This window comes from Piliocolobus tephrosceles, chromosome 9, assembly GCF_002776525.5.
Source record: "Piliocolobus tephrosceles isolate RC106 chromosome 9, ASM277652v3, whole genome shotgun sequence".
Taxonomy (NCBI): domain Eukaryota; kingdom Metazoa; phylum Chordata; class Mammalia; order Primates; family Cercopithecidae; genus Piliocolobus; species Piliocolobus tephrosceles.
Window position 1 is genome coordinate 89546553 of NC_045442.1, and position 22777 is coordinate 89569329.

At 54.4% G+C, this 22777-nt stretch overlaps 1 protein-coding gene across 2 annotated transcripts in view; it reads right to left on the reverse strand.

The window, feature by feature from the left end:
• The window catches only part of RET (ret proto-oncogene), a 52947-nt gene that overhangs the window by 19144 nt on the left and 11026 nt on the right, over positions 1-22777 (reverse strand). For both annotated transcript variants that reach the window (XM_023198579.2, XM_031936207.1), the window contains exons 2-6: positions 10333-10596; positions 8410-8697; positions 5853-6094; positions 4432-4627; positions 1779-1978 (exon numbers count right to left, since the gene is read on the reverse strand). In XM_023198579.2, the coding sequence (XP_023054347.1) occupies positions 1779-1978; positions 4432-4627; positions 5853-6094; positions 8410-8697; positions 10333-10596 (1190 nt within the window). The remainder of the gene's footprint in view (positions 1-1778; positions 1979-4431; positions 4628-5852; positions 6095-8409; positions 8698-10332; positions 10597-22777) is intronic.

Consider the following 22777-nt stretch of genomic DNA (forward strand, 5'->3'; position numbering starts at 1 on the left):
CTCCACTCAGGCCACATGTCACCAGCTGCCTTTGTTCCTGGGAGCTGGAGGTCAAAGCAACCCAGGGCCTCCAGGTTGTTTGTTGGCAGGAAAAGCCCCAGGCAGGCCCTGACTTAACCCTTTATTCTCCTTTTCTCCCTCACTCAGACACCAAGGCCGCCAGAATGTCTCCCACGCTCCTCCCCAGCTGCTCCCAGCTGCCCCAGCAGTGCTCTGGGGACCCCTTGCTCCTCCCTCAGTGCACAGGGTTTAGAGGTCCACCCTGCCCTGGTGTCCCCTGGTCAGAGCACTGAACCCCAGCCACAACACTCGGGAGCATGGTTGCCCCAGCCCATGCAGGACCAGGGGCCTCCCTGTGACTTTGACTAGAGCCCCTGGGAAAGAGGGGCCTCTTCTCCTGGGGATGCCAGGCTCTGGGACTTTGACCAGAGCCCCTGGGAAAGAGGGGCCTCTCCTGGGGATGCCAGGTCCTGGAGCCAGGCAGCTGAATTCTTTCAGCCTCATGGCAACTCTTGCGGTTGCTTGAAACCAAGAGTTCCACAGATGGTGAGACAGGGGCCAGCCAGAGTAGGGCCGGGCTCTCCCAGGCCCATGTGACCATAGCAAAAATCAGCCTCCTGGGCTCCCTCACTTTCCCCTACAAAGCCCAATTCCAAATTCTCTTGTGACTCTCCAAATTGTCCAGGGTTCCTGTCCCTAATTCACAGCTTTACAAACTGGGGAGAGGGGTGAGACCACAGTGAGGCTGAGGCTGGACTGGGATTCAGGCCCTCGTTGTTCCTGAGCCTGACAGAGGGCAGGTGACTCACCTCCAGCAATACCTGCTCTTGCCCCGCCCCCGTGAGACCCCCAGGTCCCTCTGCCTTGTCGCCCCTCTGTCTCTGATCCCTCTCCTATTAAAGACCAAGGGGATGGTCGGGGAGCTTGGATATGTCCAAGGGTGGGCTCCCTTGTGGGCTGGACACAGGTGGCTGACAGGAGCTGATGTGGGCACAGAACCACCTGTAAGAACTGGCCAATGGCCCTCTGAAGAGGAGGCGCTGCGGGCTGCTCTGCGACGGAGAGCGGCATGTGAGACCATGCATGCTGCAGTTTCAGGTCAACTTAACAAGTGCTTACGAGAAACATCCCAGAAAGAACGCCATGACATGCAACACTGGTACCTACGGGCAGAAGGGATCACGCCTCATGCCTCATCTTCTTTAATGAGTATTTATTACTTTTATGTTTTCTCTTTCTAATCATTATTTTCCAAAGACAAATATAAATGTACGCTTTTTAGCAAACCTAGTTACAAAAGGTAAAAAGTGGAAGTGTTTTCTGCCTCCCCCTGGGGGCATGACTGTGGACAGCACTATGATCTCTGCACACTTGCAGATCCCCGTCAGGGAAGATCTGCTTTTGCACAAAGGGAGTCACGTGGGACCAACATCTCTGCAAGCCACTCTCACTTACCAATTTACCAGGAAGATTTTTCCAAGTCACCATATATGTAGATTTACCCAGTACTGCTCTTGCATTTTTGAAAAAACATTTTAAAGATACCAAGAATGGAAAGGGGGAGAAAAGAGAGGCCCAAGGAGCCCCTAGCCCTGCCCACTGTGAGCTCTCCCAGACCTCTTCTGCACACCCAGCTGTACCTCCTGGCCCTGGGTTCAGGACTCCACCCAGTCTACTCTGTGCTGGTTGGGCCAAGAGGCAGTGTCACCTGCCTCCCTGTGCCCCCATGTCCCTTGGCCCTTCAATCTTCCCCAGACGGGCAGTGGGTGTGGGCTCACCTGGGCAAATCGACGAGCCCTCCTACTCACAGAGAGGGAGTAGCTACTGGGCAGGTGCAGGCTGACCGGCAGCACCGACACGTTGAAGTGGAGCAAGAGGACGCCCGTTCCTGGGCCCTGGAAGTCCGAGTCATTGACCAGCACAGCCAGCTGCATGGTGCGGTTCTCCGAGATGGAGAGGTTCCGATTGAGAACCAGCCCTGCAGGTGGGGGCACAACGATGACCACCGAGCTGCTCTGGTTGCTTCCTCATATGTAGCACGCCTCTTCCCAGACACAGCCCTGCACACACACTGGTGCAAACATGCACTTTCACACGTACAGTGCCATGCGACCGGCCTGGGGCTGGTCCTAAGTTAGCACCAATGTTCAAATGTTGGGATTTGCTGAACTGAAAGTCCAGGGAACCCTTCTCAGTTTGAGGCAGCCTGTGTGTGTGTGCATGTGCATGGACTGTATGAGGTGTCTGTGTGTATGATATGCTTGTGTGGTAGGCGTGTATGTGGTATGTGTAAGTGTGTAGTATGCATGTGTGTGGTGTCTGTGCATAGGGTATTTGTGCCTGTATATATGGGGTGTTTGTATATAGAGTTGTAAACTAAAACTAAAATCTTAAGTCCCCAGACCAACTGAATAGATCCCCTCTTGGCCAAGTGGACACCAGAAAAACCTTAAAAACAGAATTCTGGACCATGACAGGAAGGCAGGGCGGACTTGCCTTATTAGGCCCTCTTCCTTCTGGAGTTTGGACACGACTGACCGTCATTAACATTAAAACAGAGATCATAAGACTGACAGAACAGACTCTTTGTGGCAGTAAGATACCAAATTATAAACAGGACCTAAGGCCATGCCAGGCAAGGGTTAAGTAACACCCTACAAACCATAACATTGGTTTTCTTTTTTGAGACAGAGTCTTGCTCTGTTGCATCTCATTGCAGCCTCAACCGCCCAGGCTCCAGCCATCCTCCCACCTCAGCCTCCCAGGTTCCTGGAATCCAGGCGTGTGCCACCACGCCTGGCTAATTTTTCGTATTTTTTTGTAGAGACAGGGTTTCACCATGTTGCCCAGGCTGGTCTTGAACTCCTGGACTCAAACAATCCATCTGCTTCAGTCTCCCTGAAGTGCTGGGATTATAGGTGTGAGCCACTATGCCTGGCCCATAAAATCTTGTTAAAAACCTTTTTTTTTTTTTTTTTTTTTTATTACCCAGGTATAACGCGGTTTACTTTCCATCCTGACCCTGTATAGCATCACGCAACACATAGTAGGCCTCGTTAACATTCCTTTGTACTGACCTGAAGTCTTTAGGCAACGCGTAACTCTTTCAACCAACTGTAAATTAAAGAATCTCTGCATGTACCTCTAACCTGTAAGCCCCTGCTTTAAGATACCCTGCATTTTGGGGCCAAACCAATGCATACCTTCCAAATGTTGATTTATGTCCTTGCTTGTAACTCCTATCTCCCTAAAATGTATAAAAGCAAACTGTAACCCCACCACCTTGGACCTGGGGACCACTTACTCAAGGTTTCTTGGGTTTGTGTTTTCTCCAGGCTGTGGTCACTCATCCTGGCTCAGAATAAACCTCTTTAAAATGTTTTACAGAGTTTCGTTTTTTTGGGGTAACAGGGTGTGTGTGTGCGTGTGTGTGTGTGTGTGTGTGACATTGGGGCTTAAAGGTCTGCATTACCAAGGCCCTGGGAAGAACATGCTAGAGCCCTCCAGACAGCTCCCCCAGAGCATGGCAGAACTCCCCTCCACTGCAGGAGCCTCCAGCAGACCCAATGACCCTGCAGGCCAAGCCTTGGAAGTCATGCCGTCCGTGTACCTGCCGCGTGCTGCCACTCTGGTTCTCATGTGGTGGAAACAAAGACGGGAGGGGCACTCCGGCAGACAGAGTGTTCAGTGCCAGGGTAAGGAGGCTGTCTCCCTTCTGACAAGTGGGGCCTCCATAGGCTTGGTGAGGTGGGGAGGACTGAGGAATGAACAGGACCAGGCCAGGCAGAAAGGGGCAAAGGACCCACGGCCCGGGGTTCCCCCAGACACAGACCCCAAATGCAGGTGGTTTATTTGGAAGGCGATCCCAGGAGAAATCAGCAGGAGGTGGGGGAGGGAGGCAGGAAGCAAGGCCTCAGCTGAAAGTGCCCTGCAAGCAGGTGAGCATGGTGGCACATGTCAGGGGTCAGGCAGGACAATGGGCTCAGAAGCCCTGACCTGGCTCGGGGCTGCTTCTGTACACCAAACTGTTTAGCAGAGAGCTGATAAGGCTGGAGCAATAATCCCTAAGCATTTGAGACACCTTAGGGGCAATGATGGAGTGCCGGGGTGGGAGGAAAGCCTCAGGTGACATGTGTGTTTGCAATCAGTGGTGAGCCCTGGCGAGGTCAGCATGGGGGTGTGGTAGGGCCCTTCCAGGGTCGGCCATGGGGCAGCTCAGGGAGAGAGGACCCATGGTGAAAGCCCTGCTGCTGGCTGGAGGGCAGGCCTGGCAGAGACACAGGAAGTGCTTCGCAGAGGGTGGAGGGGAAGTGGCTTGGGCCACAGAGGGACATGCCAGGTGTGCATGTGTGTGGGGTGCTGCTTGCCCATGAAGAGCTAGCACCTCATTTCCTGGGGGCCCAGACAGGCCACGCCACCAGCCCCTCTTACTATAGTCATGTACGGTCGCCCGCACGAAGCTGCCGTTGGCCTGGACGGAGGTCTCGTTGGGCCAGTGCTCCACCCGGAAGGTCTGCTGGGTCCAGGTGTCCCTGGGGAGCAGCGTGCTTGTGTACCGCCTCACCAGCTCCCCTGATGCAGGTACCACGTCTGCATCGAAGACACGCAGAGTGGCCACTACGGTGTCCTGCAGAATGCAGAGGGCGTTGGTCAGTGCAGGTGAGAGTGGCCCCTCAGACCCCCCAAAACCAGAGACCTCAGGATGCTGCACGTCCCACACAGCCCACAGGCGGATCAGGTGTGTGTTGTCAGAGCCAGGTCTGGGGACTGTCTGACCTAGATTCAAGTTCCTATGGGGTCACTGGCCAGCCTGGCCCAGTCACCTTCCTTGAGCCACTGACCCTCGCCTGTGTAACAAGTGCAATGTAGACCTCTTATAAGGACAATTACAGCTGATGCTCAGGCACCCTGCTGGCAGGTCCCATCAAGGTCCCTAGAGAGCAGAATGAGCACCTCCACTCTCCCGAGGAAGCTGGGCCCTACAGGGTGAAGGTCAGGTCAAGGTCACACAGGAACAGATGGCAGAGCCCAGATCCGAGGCCAGGTCTACATCAAAGCGCTCTGCTCGAAGCATCCTCCTCCCCCAGGCTGGAGGGGGTTGTGAGGAAAGCCGCTGGGCACCTGGGATGGCTCTGCGTACCAGGCCTCTGCTGTCACCCCTAGGCGGCCCAGGGAGGCCCACACAGCCTTTACTCATAAGGTGTACTTTCGGTCAGACCTCCTTTCCCTGCCAAACCTGCACGTGGTGTGTCCAGAGAAGGGGGACAAGACAACGCACTACCTCAGTCCCCACGCCCACTCTCCCACGGCCCCGGCGGAGTGGGCCGGTTGCAGGAAGGCCTGAGGCTCAGCAGGTGGCGGTGGCGCTCCACCAGCGCGAACCAGAGAGAGGCGGGGCGGGGCCGGCCCGGCGGCGCCGGAGGTGATCCGCCTTCCTGTCCCTTTCCAATCCCGGCACCACTCCTGGTCACTCAAGGGCCCTCTCGTTGGGGGCTGACTGCTGGTGGGAGGGAGTGCCCTCCCGGCAGATGCTCCCCGCCCGGGCAGCGCGCCGCTCCCGCCTGCAGCGGCACAAGTGTGCCCCAGACGCGAGCCCTCGGGCCTCATCCTGGTCAGTCCCAGACTGGGCACCCAGGGTTCCCAGTCTCCCGAAGCAAGGCCCCGCTGGGTGCTGACAGGACTCCCCCTTCTTCTCCCCCTAGGACAGAGGGGGCCCACGGAGACGAAGGACAAACGAACGCGTGAATGGTCGGCCACACGATTGGGTGGCTACACGGACACGAAACCCACAGAGAAACGAACAGCGGCGGGAGACAGACACTGGGTAGACCACAGCACGAGCGGACAAGCACCTCCTTCCGCTTGAACTCCACCACGGCGCTGGCGGTGTCGACGCCCGCGGGGAATGTGGGCGCCGAGTCGTCCTCGTCGTACACGGTCACCGGGAAGGGCACCATTACCACCTCCTCGCGCGCGCCGGCGTGCACGGTGCACACGGCGACCAGCTCGTACTTCTCCCGCTGCTCGCGGTCCAGGGCCCAGCGCGTGCTCACCTCCAGGCTGTCCGGGGCGCAGCGGAAGGGCAGACCCTCACCTGCGCACCAAGCAGACAGGGGCCCTGCGTGATCGCCAGCCGGGACCGGGCCAGCCGCCTTTCACGGGAAGGGGGCTCTGCGGTCAGAGCGGGGCGCACACCGCACGCCAGCCGAGGACCCAGGCCTCCCCTCCTCCGCTCCACAGGTGAGGGCAGTGCTCCGAACACGAGTTTGCGCTTACGTCCTGCTGCAGCTGCGTCCTCACTCGTGCTGGTGGGGAAGAGCGGGGATCAGCACCCTGAGCAACCGGTAGGGACTGGGACACTCCTCCGTCCACCTGGCCTCGATCAGAAGTGGCCTTGTGTGGGGAAGGGTGACTCCGGCTCAGACCATGCTGCACTGCAGCCCTAGAGAGCCAGCTACTGGCCTTGGCTGCCGGTTTTTTTTTTTTTTTTTTTTTTTGACGGAGTCTCGTTCTGTTGCCCAGGCGGGAGTGCAGTGGCGCCATATCGGCTCACTGCAACCTCTGCCTCCCGGGTTCAGGCGATTCTCCTGCCTCAGCCTCCCGGGTAGCTGGGACTACAGGCGCCCGCCACCACGCCGGGCTAATTTTTGTATTTTTAGTAGAGACGGGGTTTCACCATATTGGTGACTTTGGCTGCTTTTTAAAAAATGTTAGTTTTTTTTCCAATTATGTATATGTTCATTTTAGAGAACGTGAGAAATAAAGCCACGATTCTACCACTTGAAAACAAACACGGTGGACATCTGGGGTATGAGGTGACATTAACGCATAATGATTTCTGACCGCCTAGTGTGCATCTCCACTCTATAACTCCTTGTCCAGTGCGTCGCCAGGCTGGTCATCCTCTGAAGGCCGGATCGTTGAGGCAAAAGCGCATGCTCCGTGCCCTGCACTGCAGCTTGTGCTCTACATCGCCCCTGAAGCAGGGCCAGGAACCACAACACACTCTTCAGTGAGCCTGCCCTACATCTGTCCTCCAGAAATAATCCAGAAATAATCCAGAAAAGGGGGCATGCTGAAGGCGGAAGGTCACTGCTGAAGACTCCACAGCCAACCCCAAGGAGGAGGGGGCAACTCCACAAGCCTCCCAGGCAGAACCATGCCTTGCGCATGAATTACACATGTGGGAAATGCTTATCATATAATGCTTTCCTCTGTCAAGTGTGATTACGAAAAGAACCCCACTAAACTAAATTTAATGACATAATTTTTAGTGGAAAAGGGCGGCATGCAAAAAACCAAATGCTTCATCAACAATCTAGTTCAAAGACATCTATTCCTGCCCCAGAGAATGAAAGGAATCTGGGGAAGCATGAGTGATGGCTTTTCTTCCTTTACTGAGATTTTAATAATATTCTTGCCATGTTTGTGTGATAGTTAGTGTGAATGGAGGACACACTTACCAGGGGTGCAGCCTGTGACCTGGTTGAGCCCCACTTCCTGACTTTCAGATGGTCAAATGGGGCCTCCCTACACTGGGTCAGCTGCCTTCTCCCCTCTCTGCTGGGATCCAGCTTATCCCACCCCCTGACTGGCGGCAGCTGCCTGCTTCTTGCCATGCCTGGGCTTACACCCACATCCCGGCATCACAGCCTACATACTCCTGTTCAGAGGTTTCTCCTGTAGCCTTCTGATTGTCACCCAGCTTCACCCCTGAATCTTCCCACCCCAAACCATTCCTAACACAGCAGTCTGACTAATCCTTTTAAAACTAAGACAGGTCCTGCCAGCACTCCGTCCCTCCAAAGTCTTCCATAGCTCCCCATGTTCCTCTGGAGGAGGCCCTGAAAGCCGCTCCCAGACCTGCCCCCTGTCCCAGAACTATTCTGCCCTATCGGCCTCAGCTCTTCCCTGTAGCTCAGTGCACTCCAGGCACATGAGGGTCACACTGTGGTGTCCTCCAAGGGGCTAGGCCTGCCTACCCGGCACCCTCCCACCTTTGCTCTGCTAGCCCCCACCCTGACCACCCAATTTACGATGGAGGAATGGAGGTCTCCTCCTTTGTTCCCCTCCTCCTCAGCGTTTCCCTCTTCCCAGTTTCCTAGTTTCTGGAAGCTAGCTCCTTCCAGAAGCCACCCAGTTTCCTTGGCATGCTCAGACGCTCTGTCTGCCCCACAAGAATGAAAGCTGCAGGCAGGCAAGATTCCAACCTGTTGTGTTCATTGTTATATCATTAGCTCCTAGAACAGTACCTGGCCCCTGGCAGGCATGCAAGAGGTACTTCTGGAATATTGAATGAACTGATGGCATGGAGGTGAAGAATAAACCAGATGGCCTGTGTCAAGGGCTCACAGAGCAAGCCCAGCAGTAGCAGGCACTGTGGGGTGGCCCCACAAGGTCGGCACTCACCCTCCAGGAGCCTGTAGGCCACGCTGACGTTGGGGCACAAGAACTGCACAGGCAGCAGGCGGAACTGGTGGAAGGTGCCTGGGGGTCGGTTCTCCCGAATGCGGAAGGAGGGCCTTGTCTCTGGGAAGCAGAGCTCCAGGGGCTTGAGGGAGGTGCAAGCTGGAAAGGAGGTGTTGAAGAAGGAGAAGTACACGCGGGCACAGCCTGGCCACTGGCACTCGCCCTCACGAAGGGACGTGGGTGACAGGAATACCTTGAGGTAGACGGTGAGCAGGGGGAAGCCGCGGTCTGCAGAGAGAAGTCAGGTCTATGGGGGCGTCGGCCACACCTGCCAGGCAGTCGGGAATGGGGAGGAGGCAGGAGCTCCAGGGCTGGTGTAAACCCTGGTCCCCACCAAGGTCCACAAAGCTTAGCCTGGTGTTCCAGCTCTGCCTGCTACCTCCTTACCTCTGCTGCACGGCCCTGGAGCCCAGAGTACCAGTGCCCCACAGGCCTAGCTCTCATCATTCAGTTTTCAGCTTAGAGGCCCCTTCCTCAGGGAGGTGCGCTGAGTGCTGGGTCTAAGGCTCCCCAACTCTGACGCTGGCAACTTCTCCAGTAAGGAGTGACCAGTGCCCCCCTCCCACACCCTCCCCAGGAGGTTTGGAGTGGCCACAGGCATACTTCCCCAACGCCTAGAGGGGGGCATTTCCGGCAAGTTCCATCACCCATGTGTCACAACCATTTCAGCTGGGATGCGAGAGCTTTCCCAGCCTCCATCTCAGCCCTAGGTGGGCGGCTGCTCCTCACAGCTGCTCTTCCCATATTCTCTGGCATTCTCTTTACTTTTTGCTAGCCTGTAGCCTGTGCCTCATTGCTCCAATCCCCTGTTGTAATTAATTCTTTACACAAACTTTCCCTGTTAAATTACCCTGTGGTTTCTTCCTCAGCAGGAACTGGCTGTGCATGAAGCCTCTCCCCACCTTGGAGGGCTTAGGCCTCCTAGGAAACCCAGGCCCAGGGCAAATTCCATGCTGGCTCCCTCCCAGCGACTCCCGTTCCTCAAGCTCCACCCTAGGGGAGCAGGATGAAGAGGGCAGCAACTAAGTGCATGGAACCACGACCTATCTCAGATGCCGCCTCCTCCAGGAACTGCCTGGGCTGTGCTAGAGGGAGCTGCCCACCCAAGCCCCTCCCTCCCCTGCACCCTGGCTGTCCCTGGCAGACAGATCAGTCACTCTGCCTGGGTAGGGCAGGGATGCCTGCTCTGCATTCACAGCCCGAGGCTTGCCTCTCCCCAGCAGACAGGGCTCAGGGTAGTTGTGAGGGCTGTGAGAGTCGTGGCCCTGGAGGGGTGCTGGGGATGAGAACTACCAGGTGACCGTTTCCTGTCACAGGGGCTCTGCTTCCCCTCCACACCCCTCCCATTACCAATGTCACATGTGGCCATGACTCTGGCTCTGACTGCTCCTCTTTCCTCCCTGGACACCTGGGACAGGCCCAAGTCCCTGCCAGGTACAAGGGCAGCCAGCTGCCGATAAGAAGTCAGGCTTTCCTTGGGAACTGCCGCTTCTCCAGAGAGTTGCAGGTCATTTGCTAAATCAAAACCTTGGGATTTTTCTAGTCCCACTTACTCCCTCTCTCAAAACCTCCTAATCCTTTTTAGCCCCACTGGAAGAGGGATTCGGGTCTGGCAGAAGAGTGTACCCAGATGATTCCTGTGTGTCTCCAAACTCCTACAGCCTCAGGCAGCCCTGAAGCTTGTCCTGGCTTCTCTCCAGGCTGGACACAGAGGCAGGCCAGCCCCACCTAACCCCTGACGCCTTCCACAGCAGGGGTGGTGGGGAAGCCACCCTGAGCCTCAGTGCCAGTGGCTGTGATGAGGGCGGCTTGAGGAAGGGGTGGGGCGGGGCACAGGGGTGGGTGTTGGGGCGGCTCCCTTACTGCGGCCACTGAGCTTCTCCCAGGAGCTGCGGTCCAGGCTCTGATTAAGGTAGAGGAGGCCAGTGTCCTCCTGGATGCAGATCCAGTTGTTCTCATGCAGCCGTGTGCGGTACGTGCCGTAGAGGTGCTGGCCCAGGTGGAAGCTGGGCACCTCCTCAGGGGCGTCCCGCAGGGCGTGAACGTACAGCAAGGGTGTGCCAGCCGGCTGGTCCACATACAGCTTCTCCCAGTAAGCATCCCTTGAGAAGTAGAGGCCCAATGCCACTGTGGGAAGTAGGGAAGTGAGTGAGGGACGGTGAGGATAAGGCTTCTTCAAGGACACACATACACACAAAAAATCATTAACTTAAAATTCTGATCTTAGCAGGAGTTTTTCATCTCTGTTCCTGATAACATGAACACTCAATTATTTGTATAGTTACACACGGGCTAGAAAAAAACTGCTTTAAAATAGAAAAAGAGAAGGAAACAGGGAGACAGTATCCTCAATGACAAGCCTATTCTCAATCATCCAAGCCGGAAGGGCGCCCGAACCATACAGAGTTCTCAACAGATCACCCAGAGCCAGAGTGTTCAAGGGCAGGTGACACTGCCAGCCACGCAGGGCAGGCAACAGTTGCCAACAAATGAAGAAAGCACTTTACAGGAAAGTCGTCTTTATCTAAACATACGCCTACCATATGACCCTGCAATTCTACTCCATTCATCCAAGAAAAATGAAAACATACGTCTATCAAATGCCATAGTTGGAACTGGAAGGATGATTCATAGAAGCCAAGAGCCTAGAGGCCCTTCAGCAGGTGGATGGACAGGCAGACCATGATCCAGCCACACCACAGAATCCTGCCCAGCAATGAAAAAGGATGAACTATGGATACACATGAACACCTGGATGGGTCACACACACACATACTATGCCAAGGTGAGGAAGCCAGGCAGAGGAGAGCACACATGGCACGATTCTGGATGGATATTAGGCAATGGATCAGACTGGCTGCCTGTGGCGGGCAGGGGTGTGGGGGAGGTGGACAGATTGGGAAGGGCCGCAGGGCACTTTCTGGGGAAGGTCCCATATCCTGAGGGGGTGCAGATCATGCGGGTATATTCGTTTGTCTGCGTTGTACAGCTAAGATCCGTGCGTCTTATCTATGTAGTATTTATTTATTTTTGATATGGAGTTTTGCTCTTATTGCCCAGGCTGGCATCTTATCTATGTAATTTTTAATATTTATTTATTTATTTATTTATTTATTATTTTTGATATGGAGTTTTGCTCTTGTTGCCCAGGCTGGAATGCAATGGCGCAATCTCGGCTCATCACAACCTCCACCTCCCAGGTTCAAGCGATTCTCCTGCCTCAGCTTCCCGAGTAGCTGGGATTACAGGCATGCACCACCATGTCTGGCTAATTTTGTATTTTCTTAGTAGAGATGGGGTTTCTCCATGTTGGTCAGTCTGGTCTCGAACTCTCGACCTCAAGTGATCCACCCACTTTGGCCTCCCAAAATGCTGGGATTACAGGTGTGAGCCACTGCGCCCGGCCTATCTATATAATTTTTACCTAAATAACTAAAAAACGAATCACTGAGGGTGCTGTGGACAGAGGCGTAGCTTCCTCGGAGAAGGCAGGATGCTGGCCTCGGCTGTGGCCGGGTGAGCCCAAGCAGGAGTGCAGTGCACTACACTGCTGACTGTGTGTGGCCAACATTTCCCACAGTAGAAAGCTTTTAAAATAGTTTTTGGAACTCATGTACATTGTTGGAGAGAATGGAAAATAATATACAGTTATGTCATGAAAAGCAAGAAGGTAGTTCCCAGAAACTTAAAAATTGAATTACCATATGATCCAGAAATCCCACTTCTGGGTACATATGCAAAAGAATTGAAAGCCAGGTCTCAAAGAGATATTTACACACCCATGTTCACAACAGCACTATTCAAGATAGACAAAAGGTGGAAGCAACCGCAGTGGCCATCGATGGAAGAAGGGATGAACAAAACATGGTCTACACATACAATGGAATATTCAGTCTTAGAAAGTAGGCAAATCTGGCCGGGCGCAGTGGCTCACGCCTGTAGTCCTAATACTTTGGGAGGCTGAGGTGGGTGGATCAGTTGAGGTTGGGAGTTCAAGACCAGCCTGGTCAACATGGTGAAACCCCTGTCTCTACTAAAAATACAAAAATTAGCTAGGCGTGATGGCGGGCATCTATAATCTTAGCTACTTGAGAGGCTAAGCCAGGAGAATGGCTTGAACCCGCAAGGCGGAGGTTGCAGTGAGCCGAGATTGTACCATTGCACTCCAGCCTGGACAACAGAGCAAGACCCGTCTCAGAAAAAAAAAAAAAAGGAGGGAAATCCTGACACAGGCTATTAACATTGATAACCCTTGAGCACATTATGCTAAGTGAAATAAGCCCATTGCAAAAGGATGAACACTGCATGATTCCACTTATGTAAGATCCCTAGAGTGGTCAAATTCACAGACACAGAACATAGGATGGTGATTGCTAGGGCTTGGGGGGGGGGGGAAAGGATGGGGACTTAGTGTTTGATAGGGGCAGAGATTAACTTTGGGAAGATGAAAAGTTCAGGGATGGTGGTGATGTACCTGAAATGTACACTTAAAAATAGCTACATTGTAAATCTTATTTTTGAGTATATTTTTCCACAATAAAAAATAGTATGAATTTTTTAAAAGATGGATACATCGGCAAAAATGCTTAAAATCCATTAAGAACCTGCAAATAGACTCTAGAATGCCCAAACAATACCAACATCCAAAGCAGACATTAGGAATACTGCACTTAAATGCAATCGATCTCTCTTTTCTATCAGTTTGCTCCCACCCAGACAGTTGCTGCTTGAGGTCGCTGAGGGGTCTGGAGGGCGGGGCCTGCAGCAGCAGTTGAGAATGCCCCCCGGGGCCACTGGCTCCTCCGGGACACATCTGGGTTTGGGAAACAATCAAATGCCAAGTGGACCCTGGAAGAGAACAGGTGAGACGTCTGGAGTCCCACAGCGGGAAAACAGAACAGGAGAAGGGTTCTCTTGAAGTGCTCACTGCACATCAGGAACACTGCTCCCATGACAATGCCCTCAGGGTGGGAGGGGGTGCTGCATTTCTGGTGACAAAGAGGGTGAGAGATTGTAACTCACAGTGGCCTCACAGGGTGAGGAGGGTCCAGACGCCCTGGCCCCTGATGAGCCCCCTCCCAATTCCATGTGGTGTCGTATGTCTGGGCTATCCACGCAGGTGACAGGGTCCGTGTTCTTTTCCCAGAGGGGATGCTAGGGACCTGACTGAGCTCAGGTGGGGAGAGGCAATGCAGCACAGCTGGGTCTAGTTTTCTCTGGGACACACACCTCTGGTCCTGGTCTTCCCAATAAGAACCATTTGCACTTGGGCGGTCGTGGGGTGGCTCTGGTGATGCCCAGGCTGCAGAAGAGTGGGCGAGGCCCTGACACCCCATCTGCCGCAGGAGCAGATCCAGTCTGGGAATCCTGCAGGTGCTCCTCTGGGGCCTCCATGATGTGCAAGCACCTTCAGTGGTCCAGGGACTAGACATAAGACAGGTCTGGGCTTCCCAAAGCCCCCACCACAAGACCACATGTGCAGGGGAGAAGGGGCCTTTCTGCTCCCATCTGGCAGAGCCCACCCCTACAGGATCATGGGGGGCCCAATCCCAATTGGTCTCCCTGCTGCCAAAAGGGATTTGTGGGTCAGGCAATGATTGCGAGCAGAAACAGACTTAAATGCACTTAAAATGCCTCGCCTCCCAGGTGGTCTCTGCAGCTGGGCACAGCTGTCTTAATGTTCCCGCTTGTCACAAACACTTCTAGATGGAAAAACACATGATCCAAGGTGGGAGAATGAAGGAGGTGGGTGCAGGGCCGGCCTCAGCGAGTGCAGCCTGGGGAGTCCCAGTGGGCCCTGCTCAGAGGTCTCACGCTTGGTTTAATGCTCTTTGCTACAGTCTTGAAATTCTTCATAATTCTAGAACAAGGGGCCCACAAACGATGCAGCCAATCCTGGTGGGTCAACCACGGGGGAGAGCCGGGGAAGAGCTGCTGGCATCAGGCACCACCGGGCGGTGCAGACTCTGCAGAACACTGGCCTCCTCTGGGCCCCAGGTTCCCCAGCTTCGAAGTGGGGAAGGCACGCTAAAGAGAGGAGGAACAGCCAGTGCAGGTGTAGGCAGGTGTGTACCTCTGCCCAGGGTTGTATCATCATGAGCCTCTCATTGCAGACTCAGCCACTGGGTACAGATCCCTTCACTGCCCATTTCACAGATAAGAACAGTGAGGCTGGGTGGCGAGAAGCCTGACCAAGTTAAAAAGCTGGACACGCTGTGAGGCTTTGTGTCTTGGGGGTTAGAATAACAGCTGAGAAGGGGATGGTGGAAGTCAGGCTCCAGCAGGTGCTGAGCCTGCCAGGACACCCAGGGCCCTGCTGGCTGGCTTCCCATCCTGCTGCCGCCTTTCTGCCTAGAAGGGCTGACTGGCCTGTGGACTAGTCGGGCCTGTGGGTTGAGACCTACCTCTGGTGAGAACCACTCCTGGCACCATGGGAAGGTCACCAGCAGGACTTGCAAAGCGTTTCCCACCCCATGCCTTCAGGGCCCAAATGCCACGTGGTGACAGAATCTTCCCTCACACCTAGCACACAGGTGTCTGCCTGGACAGCTTTGGTTGCCAGGGCTGGGCCCACCCTGTACTTCTGCAGCACGGCAGTGGCCTGGCACACACCACACCCACCGACGGTGCAAATGGCAGTGTTGCTTGTCTGAGAAACCAAGAGTATTCCCACATCAACCCTCAATGACTCCCCCACCGTGGTTCTGGTTCCTCAGGCTGGCTGTACCCTGGCACCATGCAGGATGGGGTGGGGGAAGGTCCTGCTTGCTCACAGCACACCTGCCAAAGACCCAAGTTGCTGCTCATATTCAGAGAGACCTCAGGAACCTTCAAGGCCTGTGTAGTGTGTGTCATGAGTGTGTGTATATGTGTGCATGCACAGGGCATGCAGGAGACAGAAAAAGAGACGGAGGCACGCCCACCCAAGACCCCATCTGCTCCCATCCTGCCCACCTCAGCTGGAAAGACTTGGCCCTAGTGTTTGACAGAGTGAAGTGCTAGACTGTTTCCAATGATCCACACTTGGCTGGGCTGTTTAATTTATTCATCTTTGGATGCAGAGGGGACCAGTCCCAAGCCCCCTCGTCCCATACGTGTGCACACACACACCTTGTCAGTCCATACACTCTGTCCAGGTGTGCATGTTCTCCAGGCAGGCCTGGAGCAGGCTACTTTGCAGGCAGCACAAGGCAAAGCTTCATTGGTGGAGGGCTTTGGAGGGATGCTGGGGACAGGCCAGGGCTTGCTCCTGTCTCCGGTTGTTATACCTGCCTTTTCTGAGTCCTGCTGCCCAGCAGCCCACGAGACAGGGTGTGCTCCACCCCAGCGCATGCAATCCCTCGGCACTGATGCAGCCCACACCTGAGCCTAGCCATCAGCTTCCTGCAGCCCTCAGCCTCAGTTCCCATGCCCTGAGGAGAGTTCCTGCCAGACCTGAGCCTGCACAGCAGCCCCAGTTGGGCATCCAGCTCCTCCCTCAGGCTCTGACCCCAGCTGGGAAGGGGGTTCCTTCCCTGGTGCCCACCTGCAGCTGAGGGTGCCCCACAGAGCTCTCCCCATCCCTACCCGTCCCTCTTTCATCACAGTTTAGTGCCTCTCATGTTACTGCTCCTGTCTCAGGGACCACATGGGGCTGTCTCCTGGTCAGACTCGGGCGGACACACTGCACACATGCATTCCTTCTCTCACACACACTCATTCTCTCGGATGCATACCATTACACACCACGGGGGCACACAGTTACACACTTGTTCTTCCATATGCTCACACATTATCACACTGCCAATCTGGCTCTAACAAGCACATGCATTCGCTCATGCTGGTGCACACCCACTTTCACACACAAGCACACACATTTTCGGACACCCTAGGTACACACATACTAAGCGTGGCCTGGCCCTGTCTGTGGAGGCGGGGGCTCACCAGCTGTCCACAGGCTCCTGGCTGTGGCCTTTGGTCTCCCACTCCCCACTGCCGACCAGCAGCTCTGATGGGGCACTGTGAGGTCACCCTCACCATGGCATGGTGACCCTGCCACAGAAACACAAATGGGGCTCCAGACGATGAAAAACTTCCCTAGGATGGCAGCACAAGGGCCGAAATTTGGGACTTCCGAAAAAGAAAACAATAACAACAACGATAGGATCCAAAAACTGCATGAATTAGAAGCAGCACAGGGCATGTGTGTACAGCAGGCCCTTCCTGCAGAACCCCTCATGCGACACCAGCCCCACGCCTGCCCCTTGATGGGTGGCAGACGATGCAGATGACAGCTTTATTATGGCCCAGCAGAATCTCCTTAAGAGACGATTTCCTAATGCAATCATCTTCCTGGGAATGGGAAACAGGCCCCAGGGCTCCTCCCTGGAGGCTGGGGGTGGAAAGAAGCGGTCCCTGCCTCCCCAGGCCAGCTGTCCCTATGGGGGTCCCTCCAGCCCCATTCTGAGCACTGTTATCCTCTCAGGATGTGACCTGTTACCTCCCCACACCTCCCCTACCGCTTCTCTCCCACTTCCCACTCATGTTTTCTCTTACTATAGTCAAATATTTGACATGTACAACGAATACATTTCACAGAACATTTATGCTGAACAAACACTCAGGAGCCCGTGGCCCTGCTGAACTGGATGCCTGGCCACATGCTGCCCTCCTGCCTCCCCATCTGCCACTGAGTCCACCCCCACCAGCAGGAGCCCACACCCGTCCTTTCTCTTGCCTCATTTTTTGACGTCATTCATGGAAGGCCCATTTTTGCTGGGTGGAGAATTCCATGTGGACAGCTGTTTTCCTCCGCTCTACATAAGGTCTGGTTCCCTTCTTTGAGCCTCACTACTGCTGCTGAGGGCCCATGCTCAAGCCGGCCCCTCCTGGGTAACCCACTTTCTCCCAGCTGCTCCCAGGACCTCCTCTGTCTTTGGTGTTGTCCAGCATCGCTGGGATGCTAACGAGGCTGCTCACCCCCTTGGCTGGTTTCCTCCTCTGCACCCTGTCCTTCAGATGGTGGCAGTGGCTCACTCGCCAGCCATATCCAGGCCCTGGGCTGTTAATCCCGTCTCTATGCTGATGTGCGACGTGCTGATCAGCAGCCTGGGTATCTCCATGCCTTGCTCCCTCCGCTCCTTTGCCTCAGTTTGGCCCCTCCTCACCCCAATTGTCCCCAACTCTTCCCCATCTCGTCACGGCATGGCCCCACCTCACTGCTCAGGTCACACACCTGAGTCCCCAGAGTCCTTTCTCTTTAACCCCTCACCCCACCTCCCGAATCCCTTCTGCCACCCCCATCCAACCCTGGACCACACATTGGGCATCACGGGCACCTTCGCACAGAGGAGCCAGGGTCCATTGAATCATGGCACCCTCTGTAGAGCCCTGTGTTAACTGTCCGCTGCTTGCAGAATAAAACATAGCTCCTCATCAGGGCCCCCAGGGCGCCCTCTACCCTCCAACTCACTTCCTCCTCACTCTTACAGGGTGCCCACCTTCCTGCCACATCTGCCAACTCACTTTCTGTGAGCTGAATCAATAAATTGATGAACCAATGAATGAATCAATGAATCAACGAGCCAGTACAATGGTTTCATAAACAGGAGTGTGAAAGGACTGGGCACATTTGGGAAATGGTCAGAATTCGGGGACAGGAAGAGGGTAAGGGGACGGGGAGATACTGTGACATGGTCTCATGGGCACTGGAGCCACGGGCAGGCTGTCAGTGGCAGGACAGAGCTGTGTGGATGCGCGCTGTGCACATGTGCAGTGCCCACTAGTGCACCAGCAGCCTTGGGGGGCCAGCCACTGTGCTGAGCAAACAAGCCTGAGGCTGAGAACAAAACAACTCCTTTTCAGCTCAGGCAATGATCTATAGGTGCCTGAGGAGCCCTGGGCACCGGAGCGGCTCTCCAGACTCACTCAGGTAGGACCACCTGCAGCACGCTGCACAGACCTGGGTGATGGGCTCTGTCCCAGCTGGAGGCTGCTTTTGCCTGGGACTATAATCTAACTTTGCTTTTAGGAAAAAAACACAGATCAAGGGAGGCTGTACCATAAATAACAAATTTGGAGGTGTATATAAAGAGATTCTAGTTTTAAAAAGTTATTTTAAATTGTGGTAAAATACACATGAACTTTATCATCTTACAATTTTTAAGTGTACAATTCAATGGCATTAAGTGTGGTCACACTACTGTGCAAACCATCCTTCCCCAGCACTCTTTTTATCCTGTGAAACTGAAATTCTGTACCCATGAGACAATTACTCCCCCTCCTCTCCTCTCCCAGTTCCTGGAACCCTCCATTCTACTGTCTCTACGAATTTGACAACTGTAGGGACCTTATATAAGTGGAATCATACAGTGCTTGTCTTTTTGTGACATAATGCCCTCAAGGTTCATCCACGCTGTAGGATGTGGCAAGATTTTTTTCCTTTTTAGAGCCAAGTAATATTCCATTGTATGTCTGTATTATATTTTGCTTATCCATTCATTGGTCAATGGACACTTGGGTAACTTCCACTTTGTGGTTACTATGAATAATGCTGCTGAAAACGGGGACATACAAATGTATCCTGACCACTTCCTGCTTCCTTTCCTGTATGTATCCAGAGTGGAGGTGCTGAAGCCGAAGTTGGCTCTAGGTTTAACCTTTGAGGAGCCTTCTTGTTGTTCTCCACAGCAGCTGCACTATTTACCTTCCGGCAGTGCGCAAGAGTTCAGTTTCTCCACATCCTCGCAAACACTGGTTCTTTTCTTTTTTTGATAGTAGACATCCAAATGGGTGTGAGGTGCTATCACACTGTGATTTTGATTTGTATTTCTCTAATGAGTGGCAATGCTGAGAATCTTTTCATGTGCTTCCTTGTCATCTGCAAATCTTATTCGGAGAAATGTCCATCCAAGCCCTGTGCTCATTTTTGTTGTTGTTGTTGTTTTGGATGGAGTCTCACTCTGTCACCCAGGCTGGAGTGCAGTGGCACGATCTCGGCTAACTGCAACCTCCGTCTCCTGAGTTCAAGCGATTCTCCTGCCTCAGCCTCCCGAGTAGCTGGGATTACAGGCACCTGCCACCACGCCTGGCTAATTTTTTTGTATTTTTAGTAGATACAAGGTTTCACCATGTTTGCCAGGCTGCTTTTGAATTCCTGACCTCAAGTGATCTACCTGCCTCAGCCTTCCGAAGTTCCAGGATTACAGGAGTGAGCCACCATGCCTGGCCCCCTGTGCTCATTTTGGAATCAGGTTTTTTTGTTGCTATTGTTGAGTGTGAGGAGTTCTCTACAGATTCTGGATTAACACTGATCAGATCTATGAATTACAAGTTTTTCTCCCATTCCATGGGCTGCATTTTCACTCTTTTGATTGTGGCCTTGGTTCACAGAAGTTCTACATTTGATGTAGCCCAATTCATCCATCCTTTCTTCAGCTGCCTGTGCATTTGGTTTTTACAGTTTTAAAGATGTGTACCCAGCTAAATCTTCAGCTAGAACCAAGGTCAAACAGAAGCATGAAGTTTTTGGCCCCATCTGGCATCGCCCTGCTGCCCTGGCCACCTGCCTGGGGCAGATATACACCTGGGCACGGCCAGTTTCTGCTGCAGTTCCCACTTCAGCTGCTGTCCACTCAGAAGAGCACGGCATCCAGGCACGGGAGCGCCCTGACTGGCTAGGGAGTGCCCCATCTCTAGGCAGTTGGGAGGGCTCACAAGGGCTGGGCCACTAGCGCCAGCCCTCGGTGCCAGGGTCCCAGGGGGCCAGGAGCCTGCAGAGGAGGAACCTCTGCTCCTGACCAGCACCGCTGCTGCATGCGCCTGGGTGCGCAAAAAATGTTTTTGTTTTAATTAATTTTAAAATCAAAAGGATGAAATAAATATAACAATAAGGAATAAATAATAATAAAGTGGCCTGGATTATGTTTGTCTTATACCAACACAGTTGCAGAACACAATTTTGCCTTTGAATGTGGGAAGGGTCCATAGTGCACGCATGTGGCCCTGGCTTGAGTCACCTGGTGGTGCCTGAGCTCCCAGGAGGACAAGGCTTAGCACGGAGCACACAGCCCTGGGCAAGGCAGGGACCCATCCGAGGCCTCAGCAGAGGAGGCAGCACCCAGAGGTGGCCCAATCTCAGCTGCTTTCTGTCGCAGAGCCCTTTCCTTTGCCACGCCTCCTCCTCACACAAGCCCAGGTGCCAACCCAAGAGCCTCCCAGGCAGCCACTACCAGACACTGGTTTCCAAGTGACGACTAAGTGCACCCTGCCTGGCGTCCTGCTCTCTTCCTCAATTCTGTGTCTTCCCTGCATCTGGGGGTGGCTCTCATCACCTCTAACTCAGGAGGTTCAGTGGCCTCTGAGCCTCACCCTGCCCAGGGCAGCCACCACACACAGCTGTTCACAGGTGTCTCTCTGAGCCATTTGCCAGGCCTGGGCTGCTCACACATGTCCAGTTTCCCCTTCATACACAGAGCCTGGGATGTGCAGCTGCCTGCATGCCCCCACCATCAGCCCTTCACTCTGGGCCCTGGTGCTCGCTCGCTCGCTCAGCCTGGCCCAGGGCTCCCAGGTGCATGACCATCCCTGTCCTCTCCACCTGTGGGAGTCCTGCCCACTGTCCTGAACAAGCTCCTGTCCCAGCCCCAATCTCTGCCCCAAGTCCCGACCCTGCTGGCCTTTGCCTCCCTTAACTCTCAGGGTTCTTGTCTGATGATAACAAGAGTATGAGGCTGACAGACGGTGCCCACACACTCAACCTGCCCTTTGCTGGGATGGCTGCCTCCAGATGCCCTGCCTATGAGCCAGAGGAGGGCCCCACTGGCCGGCCTATGGTGGTGCCAAGCAGGTGGGACAGGCCACACATGCTCTCAGTGTGTGGTGTGTCCTTGCATGTGGGGGCGGGCTCCCCGACACAATGCTGTTGGCCCTGGTACACAGCAGGAGCACCCGGTTATGCCTCTTGACGATGAACCCTGGGGTCCTGAGGTGTGTCCTACAGAAAGAACAGACATGCACTCCCCACGCTGCCTGCATGCCTTGGGAGAGGTGACAGCAACTGGGTCCTGAGTACTTCCTTGAGCAGCAAAAGGAGCGGCTATCCTGGCAGCCCACAAACCAGGCAAGACAGATGGACACGCACATGCTAATGGCTTGCTGGTCAAACACAGTCCTGGGCTCATGGGGAGGATGCCTGCTGGCCAAGAAAATAGGCAGCTTGTCAGCCCTTTCCCTGGCAAGGAATCCTTACTTTTGGAGAGATGAATGTGTTAGACCCTAAGGCTGGAGACCCTGGGACACCTGACTGGGGCACCCATGTGCACACTCCCTGAGGTCAGCGGGCTGGCGAAGTCATCACACCTTTCTGCTGAGCTGACACTGCCCAACCTGTCTGAAGGGCCCAGCCCTGGGTGGAGAAGAGTGCCCAGCCCAGTTGAGGGGCCAAGGGGGCTACCCCATGCTGCCTGTTCTGAAAAAATGCCTGACCAAGAGACAGCCACAGACAGGCAAGTGGAGGCTAAAGGGAAGGGACTGCCTGGGGCTGCAGCCACAAGCAGGAGCCAGTGCCCAGCAGGATGGGAGGGCTGGGGGCAGGGCCAGAGTGAGAGGAGGGGAAAAGCAGTAGGAGGTGGAGGCAGTTCAGATGAGCAGCAACAGCACAGAGCTGGAGGCGAATGCTGGTTGGAGACAGAAGGCCAGCTCCCTGGGCCATGAGGGCATGAACTTAGGAAGAAGAGGAGGGTTGGGCAAGCTTGTGGATTCCAGGCAAGGCTGTGGACTCCATCTGGGTGATGGAGAGAAAGTGTGTTGCAGTGGTAACGAGCCTGGGGCAAGGGACATATATTTGTGTCTCAGTTCCCCCTCTGTACCCACTGAGACTCAGAGCTCCCACCACACAGGGGTGTTGGGAGCTAGAAGGAATTAATGCACGTGAAGTTCATAGAACAGTGGCTGGCACCAAGCAAATGCTCACAGAAGATGTCTGCATCATGACCATCAACATCACCATTACCTCTACCACCACCATTACCTCCACCTTCCCCACCACTGTCTCTACCACAACCACCAGCACCATCACCTCCACTACTACCATTGCCTCCACCACCACATCCCCACCTTCACCATCATGACCTCCAACACCACCTTCACCATCACCTTCACTAATACCATTGCCTCTACCACCACCATCACCACCACCATTGCCTCCACCACCACCATTCCCGCCTTCACTATCATGACCTCCACCACTACCATCACCATTGCCTCCACCAGCACCATCGCCACCAATTGCCTCCACCACCATCACCACCATCTTCACCATCATGACCTC